Genomic DNA, 15,032 nt, shown 5'->3' with positions numbered 1-15,032 from the left:
GAATCAGATGGCAGAGGGGATTTCCCTGTGGAGCTGACATTTAGGCTTTGATCCGAGGTCTGACACTGTTCCTGAAATAAACCCTCCAACCTAGGGTTTAGGATTCTGTTGCCAACTGCTAACCCACCAGCTCCTCGTCTACCCTTCCTCCAAGTTAACAATCATTCATTCCATCCTAACATCATCTCGGTCCCTCTTTCCCTCGCATCCAATCATTTGGTTCCATCTTCAAAATCCCTCTAGAATCCAACCATTTCTTCTCCCCCCTGGTCCAGCCTCCAATCTCTCCTGCCTGGATTATCACAGCAGCCTCTTCCCTGGTCCCCCTGCTTGCCTCTCAGAGTTTGTTTCCCACAAGCAGCCACAGGGACCTGTTAACACCTGAGTTAGATCATGGTTGTCCTCAGCTCAGAGCCCTCCCCTGCCTCCATCTCACTCAGTGCAATGGGGAAAAAATAATTGGAGAAGGACAACAAGGAATGTCGAGGGAACACACCGGAGCCCACAGCATCTGGCCCCCATGGCCTCTCTGAGCCCTTCTCCCCTCATCCACCCTCAACCCAGGCACCGGAGCCTCCCTGCACTTGCTTGAACATGCTAAGCATAATCCTGCGTCATGGCCTTGGCCCCTGCAGACTGTTCTCTCTGTCTTCAACATTCTTTCTCTGGACCTGCATTCCTCACTTTAGCTCTGCCCAAATATCATCGTCCCAGTGAGGCCTTTCCTGCTTACCTTAAAATTGTCACCCTCCCCCAACATTCCTTATTTCCTTCGCAATTTTTTTCCTCCCTAGCACTTCTCAGCTCCCAAAATATTATACTCTTTATCCGTTTAATGTGGATACTGTCCATCCCCCCACACAAGAAAATGAGCCCATGAAGGCAGAAATTTTGTCTGCCTGGCTCATTGCTGTATCTAATGGCCAGAATAATGTATCTAATGCTGTATCTAATGGCCTAGCACAGGGTAGGTGCTTAGTAAATACGTGTTGCATAAATGAAGGGCTAGCTAAGCTGAGGCTGGAAGGGTGATGGGGTTCTCCAGGGAAAGGAGAGACGTGGAGGGGGAAAGGGGCCCCTAGAGGAAACAAGTGCATAGAGGAGGGCACCCCTACTTTGCCAGCCCCCAGGCATCCCAGTCTCCAGGCAGACTCACCAGCCGCTTTGCCCAGAGTGGCAGCTTGCCGTTGGTTAGCAGGCACCGAGGGTCTGGAGGGATACATGGAATCCATGAGACGAGAATAAACCCAACAGACACATGGGTAACACACACAAACAGGCAGTTCTCCAAACAGACACTAGAGGACCCCACAGACATATCAAAAGATGCTCAACCTCACTACCTGTCAGGGAAATGCATTTACACCATGGGATATGTTTTACCCATAATATCTGACCAAAATTAAAATGCTTCAGACTATCAAATGTTGGCAGAAGTATGGGGGAAGGAAGGCTTCACACTGGCTGCTGGGTGTGGGGCAGTAACTGGATCTTGAGGGCCCCTGGAGTTTTCTTCTAAAAGAAAAAGTGTAACCCCAGGGTCCAGCCGTGCTAGTCCTCGGCCTCCGTCCTGGAGTAAAACTCTCACACATGTCCAAAGAGGTAGCCCACAAGTGGTCAGCATAGCCTCCTTCACAACCGTGCACAGTTAGAAAAAACCTAAATGCCCACTCAGAGGGTACAACTTAAAATACCCTACTATGCTGCTGGTTAAAAGAGGCCTCTGCTTTGTATCCACCAACATACAGGTGGATAAGATGCTTTTGAGATAACTGCGGTATAATTATGGACATAAATATGACTGTATCCTATGGATATGTATATATATGTATATTAAATGTTCAGAAAAAGGCCTATAAGGATTCACACCAAACTGATAAAAGTGGCCACCCTGGAGAGGACATTGGATCAGAAGTGAAAGTGGCAACAAAGAAAATTACCACACTCAGATTTTTTTCCAAGGCTGAATTCTCATATTGCTGCTGCCTACTAACCAGCCACCCAGTTGGCCCATGCCTGTTTTCCCCTTGTTGGTGGGGAAAAGCACTAAAAGCACCCAGTGCTAATCACTGTTCCAGCCTCTCTCAAAGCTGGAGCAATCATGGCCAGTGGGACCTGAGAGAAGCCTGCCGGGAGCTTCTGGAAAAAACTTCCTTTCTAAAGGAGACGACAGGAGGGAATGTAATACTCAACCATGCCTCCAATGCTTAGAACTTTAGCAACCATCTTGCAACCACGAGGGCCTACGCCAAAGGAAGACACAGAGGGACAGAAATACGCAGAGGGCCTGGCCTTTTATAGTCATTAAACCACCACTCTCTCTTCTGCCTGAACAGATAGATCTGTTCTGTCTTCTGGTTAACACACTCTGCTTTTCCCCTGGGACATACTCTTTACACCTCTCCCAGGAAAGGGAGCATCTGCCTGACAGAAAAGCCAATATGGAGAAAAGTAGAGCCAAGAGATAGAGAAAAATACATTCCTTTAACATCACCTGAATACCGGGATCCAACTATGATTGAAGCCAATCCTCTGAAATTTTCACGTACATCAACCAATAAATCTCTTTCCAGCTTAAGCCTATGACAGTCTGGTTGCTATTACACTGAGAGCCCTGATATGATTACTGAGCTTCAGTATATGCCAGGCTCAGAAAACAAAGCAGTGGGCAAAACCCAGCAATGACTCCTACACTGACAGAGGTCAAAAGAGGGTCCCTTTGGATGGGCCCCTTTCCCAACCTGGATCCAAGCTCTCTTTGGATGGTGTCTTCAGCAGCTCTTCAGATTCGCACTCATCCTCCAGCTCATCCTCTGTCTGCGTTCCAGGGCTTAGGGAGCAAACCTCACTGGGTACGGATGCAAATGTCTCCTGCCTGAAGCCGGGAATAAGGACGGCAAGGAAGAGAAATAGATAAATGAGGTGCTGGGGGGACCTGCTTAGGGCTGGGCCCCGTGCTAGGTTGCACACGAACATATGGGACAGACTTCTGGTCAAGAAGGTGCTGGGAGGTCTCATCTGCTACACCGCTCTGCTAGAAATATATCAACCCAATAAATGAGATATAAGAAAGGCTGGAGGGGTGGCCCGGTGGCTCAGGCGGTTGGAGCGCTGTGCTCCTAACGCCGAAGGCCACCAGTTCGATTCTCACATGAGCCAGTGAGCTGCGCCCTCTACAGCTAAGACTGTGAACAACAGCTCTCCCTGGAGCTGGGCTGCCGTGAGCAGCCGGAGCTCGGTGTGAGCTGCTGTGTGCTGCCGTGGGCTGCTGTGTGCTGACATGTGCTACCATGAGTGGCCGATGGCTAGCGTGAGTGGCCGGCAGTCAGCATGTGAACGGCAGCCATCGTAAGTGGCCAGCGGACAAGAGCTGCCGTGAGCTGCTGTGAGCCGCCAACCAACAACCAGCGACCGACTGCGTCAGCCAAGCAGAGCGCAAGGCTCATAATACCAGCATGGGCCAGGGAGCTGCACCCTACAACTAGAATGAGAAACAATAGCTTAAAAAAAAACCAAACTGGGGGTTGGGTGGGAGGGTGGGGGCAAAAGAAAGAAAGAAAAAAAAGCCTGGGCTCAAAAAATAAGACAAACTCTCCAAGGGCCACAGCAATGGGACAGAAAGGAAAGCAGATAGTGGGGTTTGAGTTGCTGGTTCTGTTCTCGGAAGTGAGGGGTAGCAGTGAGATTTTTAGCTCCTTTGGAGTACAGGAATCTAAAACACGCTTCACACGAGGTGGGCACTGGAGCCAGGACCCTGCTCTAGCTGTGAGCCTCAAAACCAAGAGCCAAAGGGAGCTGCTCTCTCCCTTGGTGTCTAGATCTGCAGTACCTGCGATACCACTGTAGGACAGGCGGCCCATGTCAAGGCCCGGTCCCCAAGAGGAGGCAAAGCCTCAAGACAGAGATGCTCCTGGATTAAGAGAAGAAAAAACCCAAAATCTCCTACTCAAAACGAGACCTCCAAACCCAAATTCTAAATTGAAAACTAGAACACGAATCCACTCCAAATAAAAGTGGTCTTGCAGCAAAAGACTTTAAAGAATACGAAGGCAACTCAACTCCACTAGACCCTTCCCTGACCACCCCCTCCCCATGGCCGGCTGGAGCAGGGGCCTCCTCTGGTCCCCACAGCACCCGGGGGCTTCCCCATCACAGTGTGCACAGGCTCTCTGAGCACTCTGCTGTTCCACTTCAAAACCCTTCTCCCGTGTACTATCATTACTTTGTATTCAAAGTTCATCTCCCCCACTAGGCTGCGAGTACACAAACAGCAGGGCTGTCTTGGCCATGACTATGTCCCCCGCGTCACTCCTCTCAGGGCCGAGGGCAGGACAACATTCCTCTGGGGGAGGACAGATGGAGATGGACAGGTGGCTGTCACGACCTGGGGTGGCTGCTCCACTTCCCAGCCTTCGTGTTCCGCTGCTGCTGCTCCCGGTGGTCAATTTCCAGCAAGTGCTGCTTCATGCAGTTGGTGATCTCCGGGCCCAGATGCCAGATGAACACGCAGCTGCAGAGGCCAGAGAGAGATGTGGAAGGGGGAGGAACAGTGACTATGGAGCCACCTGGGTCACGACAGCCAAGACACCCTTCCCTGGTCCCTCCCAGAAAACACCCCATTATCTTAGTGCAGGGGCTCTGGACCACGTCAGGTCTACACCATGGGTAGGCTGCAGGGCACCCCAGCTAACCAGGGCCCCTTCTGAGGGCATCAAGACTCAAGGGGGCTGTGAGGAAGGATTGTAATAAATTGAAGGGAGCAACAAAAGGTACTTCTCTGAGCACCAACCACATGCTAAGTAACTTATTTTATATATATATAAAATACTATATATGTATATATATGTGTGTATATATATATATACACATATATATATATACACATACACACACACACATAAAATTTACCTAAGGAAACATGTCAGGATGACATATATAGTCATCTCACTTGATTCTTACCATACAATTTTCAAGGTAGATGGTATCATCTCTCTTACAAAGGAGCACACTGAGTTAGAAAGGGAAGATGACCTGCTCAAGGTCACAAGTAAATGAGTGGCAGACCTGGGATTTGAACTTAGGTCTGGGTGTGACACCAAGGTGCACCCATCCAAAGAGAGAGAAAGCTGGAACACTCAGAAGAGCTCTCTGCACAGGCCGGCTGTAAGCCCGGCGTTGCTGGTGTCTGAGCCCGTTCTCCCCACCACTCCCAGAGGGAGGCCAGCCAGGGGCAGCCTCCAGGCCTTTCCCACCTGTCTCCGGATACTGTGATCAAGTGACGACAGTCGTAGGTGAACTTCATGCCAGTGACGATTTCTAGAAACAGAGCAGAGAAGCTGTGAGGTTTTTTTTTGTTTTGTTTTGTTTTTAGTTTCAAACGCTGGCCTTCTGAGTCAGAAGGCTGTATGGGGGCACACCCACCGGAATGGCCAAACATCTTGGCAATGCACTCGCCCGAGTAAAAGTCAATCACCGAGATGCTTTTGTCAGAGCAGCTTGTGGCCAGGAAGGTGCCTGAGGGGTCCACGTGGACCTGCCGAGAAGAGGACACAGTGATGCTTGGGCGGCCTGCTGCTTCCCTAATGTGAGGCCGGGTCACACATCACAGCCCCCACTAACTGAAGACCACCTGTGCTGGATGCTTGGCATGTGGACTCATCCCAGATATCCCTCACGACACGCACCCCCGTAGGGTAGAAACTCCTGCTCCCGTTTCACAGGTAAGAAATTAACAACCGCAACAATGGTACTGGTGGCAGCCAGGCCCTGCTAAGCATTGCGCGTGTGTAACTTACTTATTTCCTGCACAGAATAACCCTATGACAAGAGGCTCTTTGTATTTGCATTTTACAGATGATAAGACAGGCTTGAGAGGAGGTGACGCTTGCCCAAGGTCAGTCAGCCTGAGACAGAGCTGAGAGGGGGTCTGACCCTACAGCCTGAACTCCTAACTAATCCAGAGGCTCTGAGAAGGTCCCTGCCTTGGCCTGGATAACACAGGCAGGGGACAAGCCTGATGAGGGAGCCCAGGCCTCTCTGATTCTTCCCACCCCATTCTGTTGCCACTCAAAATGGCCCCATTTGGCGAAGGGCTCAGCAAATAAAGGTGAAGTAATCTGGTCCACCCCGGCTCCCAAGTGTCCTTGGTTAGCCAGGCCAGAGTGGGTGCTGGCCAGCATGTGATCCTTTGATCAGGTGCCAAGGAGGACACAGGTCTCAGGTGGCCCATTGGGGCAGCGGACACAGGGGGACCTTGTGCCTGGGGGTCTGTGCGTAGGGCCCCGTCTCCTCACCTTCAGCAGGGATCCTTCATCACCCTGGGAGCCCTTGTAGCACTTCTTCTGCTTCCCATTCATGGTGTTGTAGACTCTGGGGGCATGAGGGCAAAACACAGCCAACATGGACCTGCCTATCCACTCCTTCCACTCTCCTAGAAGCCCCCTGCCACCTCTTATCCCCTATCCAAGGCCTGGACTGAAATCCCATCTCAGAGAATGAGATGCCACCTCAGGCTGGGGTGTCCGGCTGAGTTAATGTCCATCTCCCCGACCACAGAGCAAGGTGAGTGCCTGGCACCCAATTTGAATTGAACAGATGGAGGTGGAGAACCTGTTAGCACATGCCCTGTCCCCTGCACACTCCTCCCTTCCCCTGGCTCACTCTTCCATGTCCTTCCATCAAGTCCAGCTTGATTTCCAGGTGGGGTCGGGTGTCTCCCCAGGGCCCCTAAGCCCCTAAGCTCCCCGCATCCCAGCCCTGATCACTCCATGCTGTCACTGTCTGGTGAAGGGTCTGTTTCTTTTCCACCAGACTGTGAGGCAGGGCCTGGCGCTGCCCTGCTCACTGCTGTGCTCCTGCACTGTCTGTCCCAGACAGGTGCCCAGGGAGTGTAGATCAATGAGTAAGTTTAAGAGCCACATCAGCACCTCTCAGTCGCCCCACAGAGCTTCTGGAGAGCCAGAAGGAACCCTGTGCTGATCTGGAGGCTAGCGCTGGGTGAGCTCAGCTCCTAGGAAACACCGCTGGGTTCCTCCACCCCACTCAGCTTCTCAGGGACCAGATGAGCAGGGGCAAGGCAAGCAGACAGCTCCTGAGAAATCCGATGCAGCAGGTTCCACACAGGCCCCAGTCAGAAAGCAGCTCAGGCCAGGCTGACTGAGGGCCCAGGGCAGCTCCTCACCTCACATTGCGGTCCTGACAGGCCACGGCAACATACTTCTGGGTGATATCAATGTCCATGTCATACAAGGTGGTCTTCTCAGCCACATGGTGGGTACGGACAAAGTGAAGCCCCTCTGAGCCCTGGCAGGGCAGGCGGGGCCTTCAGAGGACGACCCTGACAGGCCCCACCCCAGCCCCCAGGAGGCCCCGCACCCTACCCGCTGGGCACTGCGAAAGTAGATGCTCTTGTCAGCCCCACAGCTGATCATCTGGATGTCTCCGTTGCCTGGAAGAGGAGGCGGCGGTGTATTAGGCCGGGAAGGGCCACCCCTAGGCCTGACTGGGGCCAGGGGTCCCACCTAGGGAACTGCACTCTGAGGGATCTGCTGGGGGTCAGGGAGGGTTTCCCAGAGGTGAAGTGGGGGCTGAGCACAGGCAGGGCTCTGCAAGATGTGAGCTGTGTGTCTGAGGAGGTGCAGATGGAGCAGCTGCAAGGGAGGCCTCTGCAGAGCAAGGGCAGATAGGGAGACAAAGGCCAGGGACACAGAAGGGGCACCACGTCTAAAGCAGACAGACGCTGGGAGGCTCACGCCATCCAGAACAATCAGAACATCCACACACACCTCAGGCCAGGCCCCGTGCCCCATGTGCCTCCCTCTTCCTGTACAAACGTGACCCAGGGGCTCAGAGTCACACAGTCCTCCTTCCAGGGCACAGACAGTGAGGACAGGGCCAGGACTGAAGCCAGGCACCCTCTGGTTACACACTGCTCTGAACCCAGCTTCCTCTCCGAACCTCAGCTTCCCATCTGTACAATGGGGCCTGGAGTGACAGCTCCTGTCCCAAGAAGTTGTGTGGCTGCCATGGTAAGCACTACAGATGTCCTTGCTTTTATTATTCTTCTTTCTTTATAGAATAAGAATAATAACAGCACAAGTCCCTCACAGAGTTGTGGTGAGGATGAAAAGACAATAAATACTTAGAGACCTGGTATGACAGATGACAGGACATTCGAGAGAGCTCAGGCCTGACATACAAGTTCAGATGTCACCCAGGAGTCACTGGCTCACAGAAGGGAGTGCGCCCTGTGTGGGGCAGGGCATGTGACATGGAAGGGGCCCAGAGACGGCCTGCAAGTTACTGGTAATGTTCTGCTGCTTAACCAGGGGTGCCGGAGCCAAGCACTTAGCAATGTTAGGACCGTGAACAACCAGAAGAGTTGCTGGCTATAAACAACGGGTGTGCGCGTTCTAGTTCATACTGACTATGAACCTTGATGTGGCTGTTCATTGAGTTTCAGTCATGCGCAGCTTTAAGATGGGTATACGTTCTGAGAAATGCATCACTTGGTGATTTCATCATTGTGAGAACACCAGAGAGCACTTGCACACACCTAGATGGTACACCCTACCGCTCCTAGGCTACCAGCCTGTACTGCGTGTTACTGCTCAGAACAACATGAGATTAAATCCAGCACTAGAGAAAATGATGCAATCAAGAGACACGGTAAACACGAGAAGTGTGAGGCTGCTGCCAGCACGAAACCCTGCACTTTCCGTTCTCGTTAGACAACGGGGACACACAACTTGGAGCTCATACTCCTGGTGCCGGCGTAACACAGCATACTGTTTTACAGGAAACTTTGTTTTATAAGTAGAAAGAAAATGATTAAAAGTATAGTATAGTAAATACACAAACTAGTGACATAGTCATTTATTATCAAGTATTATGCGCTGTACATAATTGTATGTGCTACTCTTTCATCCGACTGGCAGTGCAGGTTTGTTTACACCAGCGTCACCACAAACACGTGACCTCTATGATGTGAGTTGTGCTACGACATTATGACAGCTAGTGTCACTAGGTGATAGGACTTTTTCAGCTCTGTTATAATCTTACAGGACCCCTTGATATATGCAGCCTGTCACTGACTGAAACATTGTTTTACAGCACATGATTGTCTCCTGTAAACTAGATGTACTGTATTCACGCGTTTGGACATATGTAGGCTGGGTTTAGGAGCTGTATCCTCTCAGACTGGCTGGGGCTCTAAGGAAGGCCCACACCCTTCAGAAAGTGGCCTAAGGACCAACTCCCGGGCCACCCCCAGTCCAGTCATCACCTCTGTGCAATGTAGACCATTCATTAAAGGTGAGGTCACTGCTGGCCAAACTGCCTCAGTTTTTGTTAGGTCTTCATCAAGATACATCAAACATTGTTAACTTGTTTTTGCACAGTTCCTTATCACTGTAGCTAGAGAGAGGTAGGGCAGTAAGTGGGGAGGACTAAGGGACACTAATAGACTCTGAGTCACACTTCATAGTCAAGAATTTAGATAGAGTACCTGAATATATTCTCCCAATGAATATATTCTTCTTAAATATAGTTTTGAACAGTTCCAATCAGTTACATCCCATAGGGCCTGCCTCCCTTCACCTTGGAATCCCTTAGAACCAGTGATCTCCATACTGAATCTTTTCAGTCTTGGAGGAATCCCTTTGATTTCCTGGTTGAGCGTGGGCTTTGGAGAAGGACAGCCTCAGGCAAGATCCTGGGCCTGCACCTACTTGCTGGTGTCTGGCTGCAAAATGGGGTAAGGAAGAAGCAAACTGCCGGGATGGTGCAAGGATCGTCCCCACACAGAATCAGCCTCCAACACTTGTCACCTGTTTTTCGGCCAAGATCACCAATGCCCATCCTGCCCTCTCACAGGATTGGCACCCTGACTTCTTTTTGGGGAGCAGCACTTGCCTAATGCCAGTCCTTCTGGATCAGGAATGAAGGTAGGCGGGGGCTGGGCACATGAGTCAGACCTAGCCAAAGAGAACACCCCAAAGCCCTGGCACCGATATCTGTTCTGAAAAGGGCAGGTGCCTCAAACCAGCAAAAGGAAAGTCAGTGCTGTGAGAAGCTCCCAATTTTTGTCAAAATAGATAGGAAGAGGGGCAATCTCTTGCTAGTGGCCCAGGGACAAATGAGATCCTGCCCTCCAAAGAAAGTCACAGCTAACAGAGAGAGAGAATCCTGGTAATTTAATTTTTAAAAATTCAACCTTTGGATCCAGCTGTGCCTGAATGCAGAGCTTGTTTCTCCCTTTTGTGTTTAAGCTAAAGGGAGCTTTTGCTGTTACTTGTAGCCATCAGAGCCCATCTAATGAGATGCCAGAAGCAGGAAGGAAAGGGCTCACCTGCAAACTTGATGGCCGTGATGGAGGAGGAGTGATCATCCAGGGTCTGCTCCAGCTTGTAGTTCTTCTCCACGTTCAGTACGTGGATCAGTCGGTCCCGACTGGCCGAGGCGAGCAAGGTCAGCCCTGTGAGTGCAGAGGGTGGCCCTGGGTTCCCGGGAGGCTGCTTGATGCCTTTGGCCTCCCAGAAAGCAGCATGACTGAGCTATCCAGGCCTTGAAGAAGGGGTCTTTGGTTCCATAACTACCACTAACTTGCCCCAAATCCAGAAGGGGGCTGCTCCCTCAGCTCTGTGTAGTCTTTCTCCAGAGCCCCCAAACCCTGGCATTTCATATCCCACGCCACCAGTTTAGGGAGGATGAATCTTCGTGTACACGGCGATGCTCCTCCACTTGTGCCACAGCAGACATTCTAGCAGAGCCCAGCACTCCTTCCTACCAAGTCCAACTCCTTGGCACGCCATGTGGAGCCCTCCCAATTTCTCAGCCTCCTGAAAATGCTGTCCCCTAACTCTGAGCTCTGGCTACACAGGCTTTGTCTAGGCCCTACTGACTACCTACCTGCTGCCACACTTCCTTCTGCCACTACACCTTCCCTGCTGGCTCCCTCAGACAGTGCCTACCCTGGTCACATGGTGACCTACCCAGGCCTAACATGTGAACGGAGGTGGAGGTGAGCTCAGGAAAGGTGAACTGAGTGAAAAGAGATGTAATGAAACTGGTGGAACAGGGGAAGAGGAAGGAAAGAGCAGGGGAAAGATCATTAACACATAAGGACATAACCCTGCCTATGTTACGTTCCTGCCAAGAGTGTATTATTGGAATCAAATTATGAGGAAAACAAACAGACAAATCCAAATTGAAGGAAATTCAAATAAAATGACTAGACTATACTCTGCAGAAAGACAAGTTAAATCTGTAGAAATGTTCCAGAATAAAGGTGACAAAAGAGCCACAACAACTACAGTTTGAACCTGGATTGGAAAAATAAAGGTGGTTTAATAAAGGACCAAAATTGGGACAACTGGCAAAATGTGAATAAGGACCGTTAAGATAAATGACAATATAACATCAAAGTGAAATTCCCACATTTGCTAAGTACTGTGGTCATGTAAATGGATGACCTCATTCCTAGGAAACGCTTATAGAAACATTTAAGGGTGAATGGGCATCATGCTTGCAATTTACTCTCAAATAGTTTAACAAAAGACAACAATAATGTATGTGCCATTATCTAATTATATGTGGTGTGTATGTACCTACACAGACAGAAATAGAGAGAGGGGAAGCAGATGAAGTCATTATACAGTCACAGGGTCAGACAGAATTTAAAAGAAAAAACTTGGGGGATCTAGGTGAAGAATATATGGGTATTCATTGTAATAGTCTTGCAATTTTTGGTAGGCATCGAAGTTTTTGAAAATAACATGTTTAACTGTGGATCTATCTTCTCCAGTATAGGATGAACTCATTTACACATTCACTCATTCACCTCTGTAGCCTGAGTACTGTTTGGGGTGCTGGGCACCGGGGTAAACAAATCGAGCCCTGCTGCCAGTATCTTGCCTTCTGGAGTCCTAATCACTCTGCTCCCAGGGCCCCGAGACGGGCCCTTACTAAACACAGGACGTTCAGCCATCATTCACAGCCCTATCACATACCAACTGCCCCTTCTCTGTGGCTCTGCCGGGGGCACACTCCCCTGCTCTCCCCTCACCTTGCCGTGGGCTCACCTGTCTCAGGCTTGGAGTACTCCAGGCACAGCACCTCAGCATCATGGGCCTCCATCTTGACCAGCTCGTCCATGAAGTGCAATTCATGGATCCTGGGAGACATAACCTGCCTGCTGTACTCTGCTCAGAGGGCCTCCCCATCCCCACTCCCGCCCCAGGTACCCTGCCACTGCCAGGTAGGACACATGGGGAACACCCTGCCTTGGCCAACTAGTCTAGAGATGCCCAACCACTCTTATCATCTAGAAACCTGCCCTCTTAAAGGAAGCAGTTGCGAACATGGGAGTACCTCAGTGAGCACCCACCCCTGTGGTTCCATGGGCCAGATCTGGGACAGCCCTCTGGGGGCAACAAGGGTTAGAGCAGAGCTGTATCCGAGGTGACCCCTGAGGGTGGGGCAGGGACCAGGGGTCAGAGGTCACACTCAAGGATAGGACCTATGGGTGGGAACATTTGATTCCAATCTCTCATTCTTTAAGAATCTTAAATCTAGATTTTCCTCGTTCTTTCCAAGTGAAATCAATCAATCAACAGGTCATCCAGGATTGAAATAAAGAGATAATCACCCCAGCTCCTTTGCTCTCTACCTGTGTGATCTTAGCCTAGCCACTTGGCCTGTCTTGCCTCAGTTAACCCATCGGAAAATGACGCTGATAACAGCACTTACATCAGAGGGTCAGCGAGAGGACTACCATGTTTCCCCATAAATAAGACCTAGTCGGACCATCAGCTCTAATGCATCTTTTGGAGCAAAAATTAATATAAGACCCGGTCTTATTTTACTATAATATAAGACCGGGTCTTATATAATATAATATAATATAATATAATATAATATAATATAATATAATATAATATAAGACTGGGTCTTACATTAATTTTTGCTCCAAAAGACACATTAGAGCTGATAGTCCGGCTAGGTCTTATTTTCAGGCAAACACGGTACATTGGTCGATATACATAGTATCAGGCCAGCAGCCAGCCTAGGGAAAGAGTGCTATGCCCATGTAGTTCTTATTTTCACCATTCACAGCAGAGCATTCAATACGAGCTGCCCGCTGGCACATTCGGTTTGCCTCATGCTTGACTGATATCAGAATAGTTGCCAGCATTCAAAAATAGAAATTTCATAAAAAACCACCTTGCATTTTCTGTTCTTCTTGAACAATGGGAACACATGACAACTTGGAGCCTATACTCCTGGTGCTGCATGGTGGATGCCCCTTTATGGAGGACATGCTACCCTGTTCCCGCCGGTCCCTTCCATCCCTCAACAGCCTTAGCCCCCAGGTGGTCACAGCTATCATTCATCAACGTAAACCTGGTCCCTGTGACCGGCTACTATTCTGTCAGCACATACTGGGCCGTAACATCTTGAAAAACCTCTGCAATGTGAAACGAGCCCTCAAATGTCCCATCCTCCTGGCCCTTCTCCCAGGGCAACCAGGACAACCCCCTCCCCACCCCCACACACCAAGGGGCAGCGGGCATCTTCTCTGATGGTTCAGCAGTGGTACCACATGGCTAATATAATATCATCCTGTCCTAGTGTCAGGCAAATTTGCCGGTCTACTCTGTAGGCAAATTTCACATGTCCCAACTGCTGAGGTCCTGGTAGCTACCAACATTTCAGCCCTTTTGGAAGACAGTTCCCAGGGGTGGCTGGTCACAGGATTGCTACTCATAGCCCCTCATTCCCAACGGGTAGCTGGAAATGCGAAGGCCAGGGCTCCTCCCCACTGCCCTGAGTACCCAAGCCCGAGCTGGGAGTTGTACACTAGATACCCCCTGGGGCCCACTTGCCTCAGATTTCCACTCCGGTCGCCTGAAGCCAAGTGTTGGCCATCAGGACTGACCTGCATGACTCGTACACCAGCTTTCATATCCATAGGCATCCCATTCTCACTCCCCCGATCTGGGAAGTGTGACATGTCCTGCAGGTGCTGGATGTCGTTCTCTACATACACTACCTTCAGCAGGGTCTGCAGGAAGGAGAGGGCTAAGGTCAGTGCTGTGAGCAGCTCTGAAGCACTTCTGCAATTTTGTCTTCCAATAGCCAGTCTCCCATTCTTCATTAGTGACAGAACTCCACTCAGAATAATAACTATGTTTCCCAACCTCCTTTGCAGCTAGATGTGGCTAGATGTGTGAATAAATTTTGATCAATGAAAAGTAAAGCAAGCAAGAACGCTTCTGCTTCCTTTTCTGAGGCCTAGAATTTTGATGTGATGACTAGAGCTCCAGCAGCCATTTTGGATGCTTAGGACAAGGGCCACTCCTTCAAAATAGTAAAATGGAGAGCTAGAAAGCTCTTAGATCTCTAAGGGCTTCCTACAGCCGCCACAACAGCCTGGAATGGTTATCTCCAGACTATTTTTATGAGTCAAAAAAACCAAACTTCTACCTCTTGGTTTGGGTTTTTTTATTGTGTACAGTCAAATATAACACACGTATCACAAGTGCAGAAGAGAACATGGTAGTATTGTGTGGGGGTGAGGGGAGCAGTAAAGGAGCACATGTTATACACACCCTGCGTGAAGGGCTTTGTTTTGTTCCAGCCACACTGACTTCTCAGGTTTTCCGATTCACTAAGCTCTTTCCCACCTCAGGGCCTTTGCACAGGTTATCCCTTTGATGTGGGACACTCTCCCCTCCCCTCTTTACTCCTCCCAATCCTCCATATCTCAGCTTAGTTGTCTCTTCCTCCAGAAAGCTGCCCCTGATGCCACAGAAAAGATCAGATGACTCTGTTATGTATCCTACTAGCACTTTGCAATTTTCTTTCATGGTGATTACATTTGTCACTATATCATAACTTGTGCAGTTATTGGTTCACTGTTTACCTCCCCACACTAGACTGTGGGTGTCACGAGTGCAGAAGGGTCTGTCTTAGTCACTGACATGTCCCTAGCATGTAGCATGGCACTAGCACAGACCTTAATAAGTCTCTGC

The 15,032-nt window shown here is 50.0% G+C and overlaps 1 protein-coding gene across 6 annotated transcripts in view; it reads right to left on the bottom strand.

The window, feature by feature from the left end:
* The window catches only part of WDR62 (WD repeat domain 62), a 44,429-nt gene that overhangs the window by 11,069 nt on the left and 18,328 nt on the right, over positions 1–15,032 (bottom strand). For all 6 annotated transcript variants that reach the window (XM_033128372.1, XM_033128370.1, XM_033128374.1 and 3 more), the window contains exons 12-22: positions 13,884–14,062; positions 12,081–12,172; positions 10,349–10,474; positions 7,380–7,447; positions 7,181–7,302; positions 6,294–6,369; positions 5,422–5,533; positions 5,253–5,316; positions 4,385–4,510; positions 2,742–2,875; positions 1,157–1,209 (exon numbers count right to left, since the gene is read on the bottom strand). In XM_033128372.1, the coding sequence (XP_032984263.1) occupies positions 1,157–1,209; positions 2,742–2,875; positions 4,385–4,510; positions 5,253–5,316; positions 5,422–5,533; positions 6,294–6,369; positions 7,181–7,302; positions 7,380–7,447; positions 10,349–10,474; positions 12,081–12,172; positions 13,884–14,062 (1,152 nt within the window). The remainder of the gene's footprint in view (positions 1–1,156; positions 1,210–2,741; positions 2,876–4,384; positions 4,511–5,252; positions 5,317–5,421; positions 5,534–6,293; positions 6,370–7,180; positions 7,303–7,379; positions 7,448–10,348; positions 10,475–12,080; positions 12,173–13,883; positions 14,063–15,032) is intronic.

Source organism: Rhinolophus ferrumequinum, chromosome 15 (assembly GCF_004115265.2).
Source record: "Rhinolophus ferrumequinum isolate MPI-CBG mRhiFer1 chromosome 15, mRhiFer1_v1.p, whole genome shotgun sequence".
Classification (NCBI taxonomy): Eukaryota; Metazoa; Chordata; class Mammalia; order Chiroptera; family Rhinolophidae; genus Rhinolophus; species Rhinolophus ferrumequinum.
This window is presented reverse-complemented; position numbering and strand designations above follow the sequence as displayed.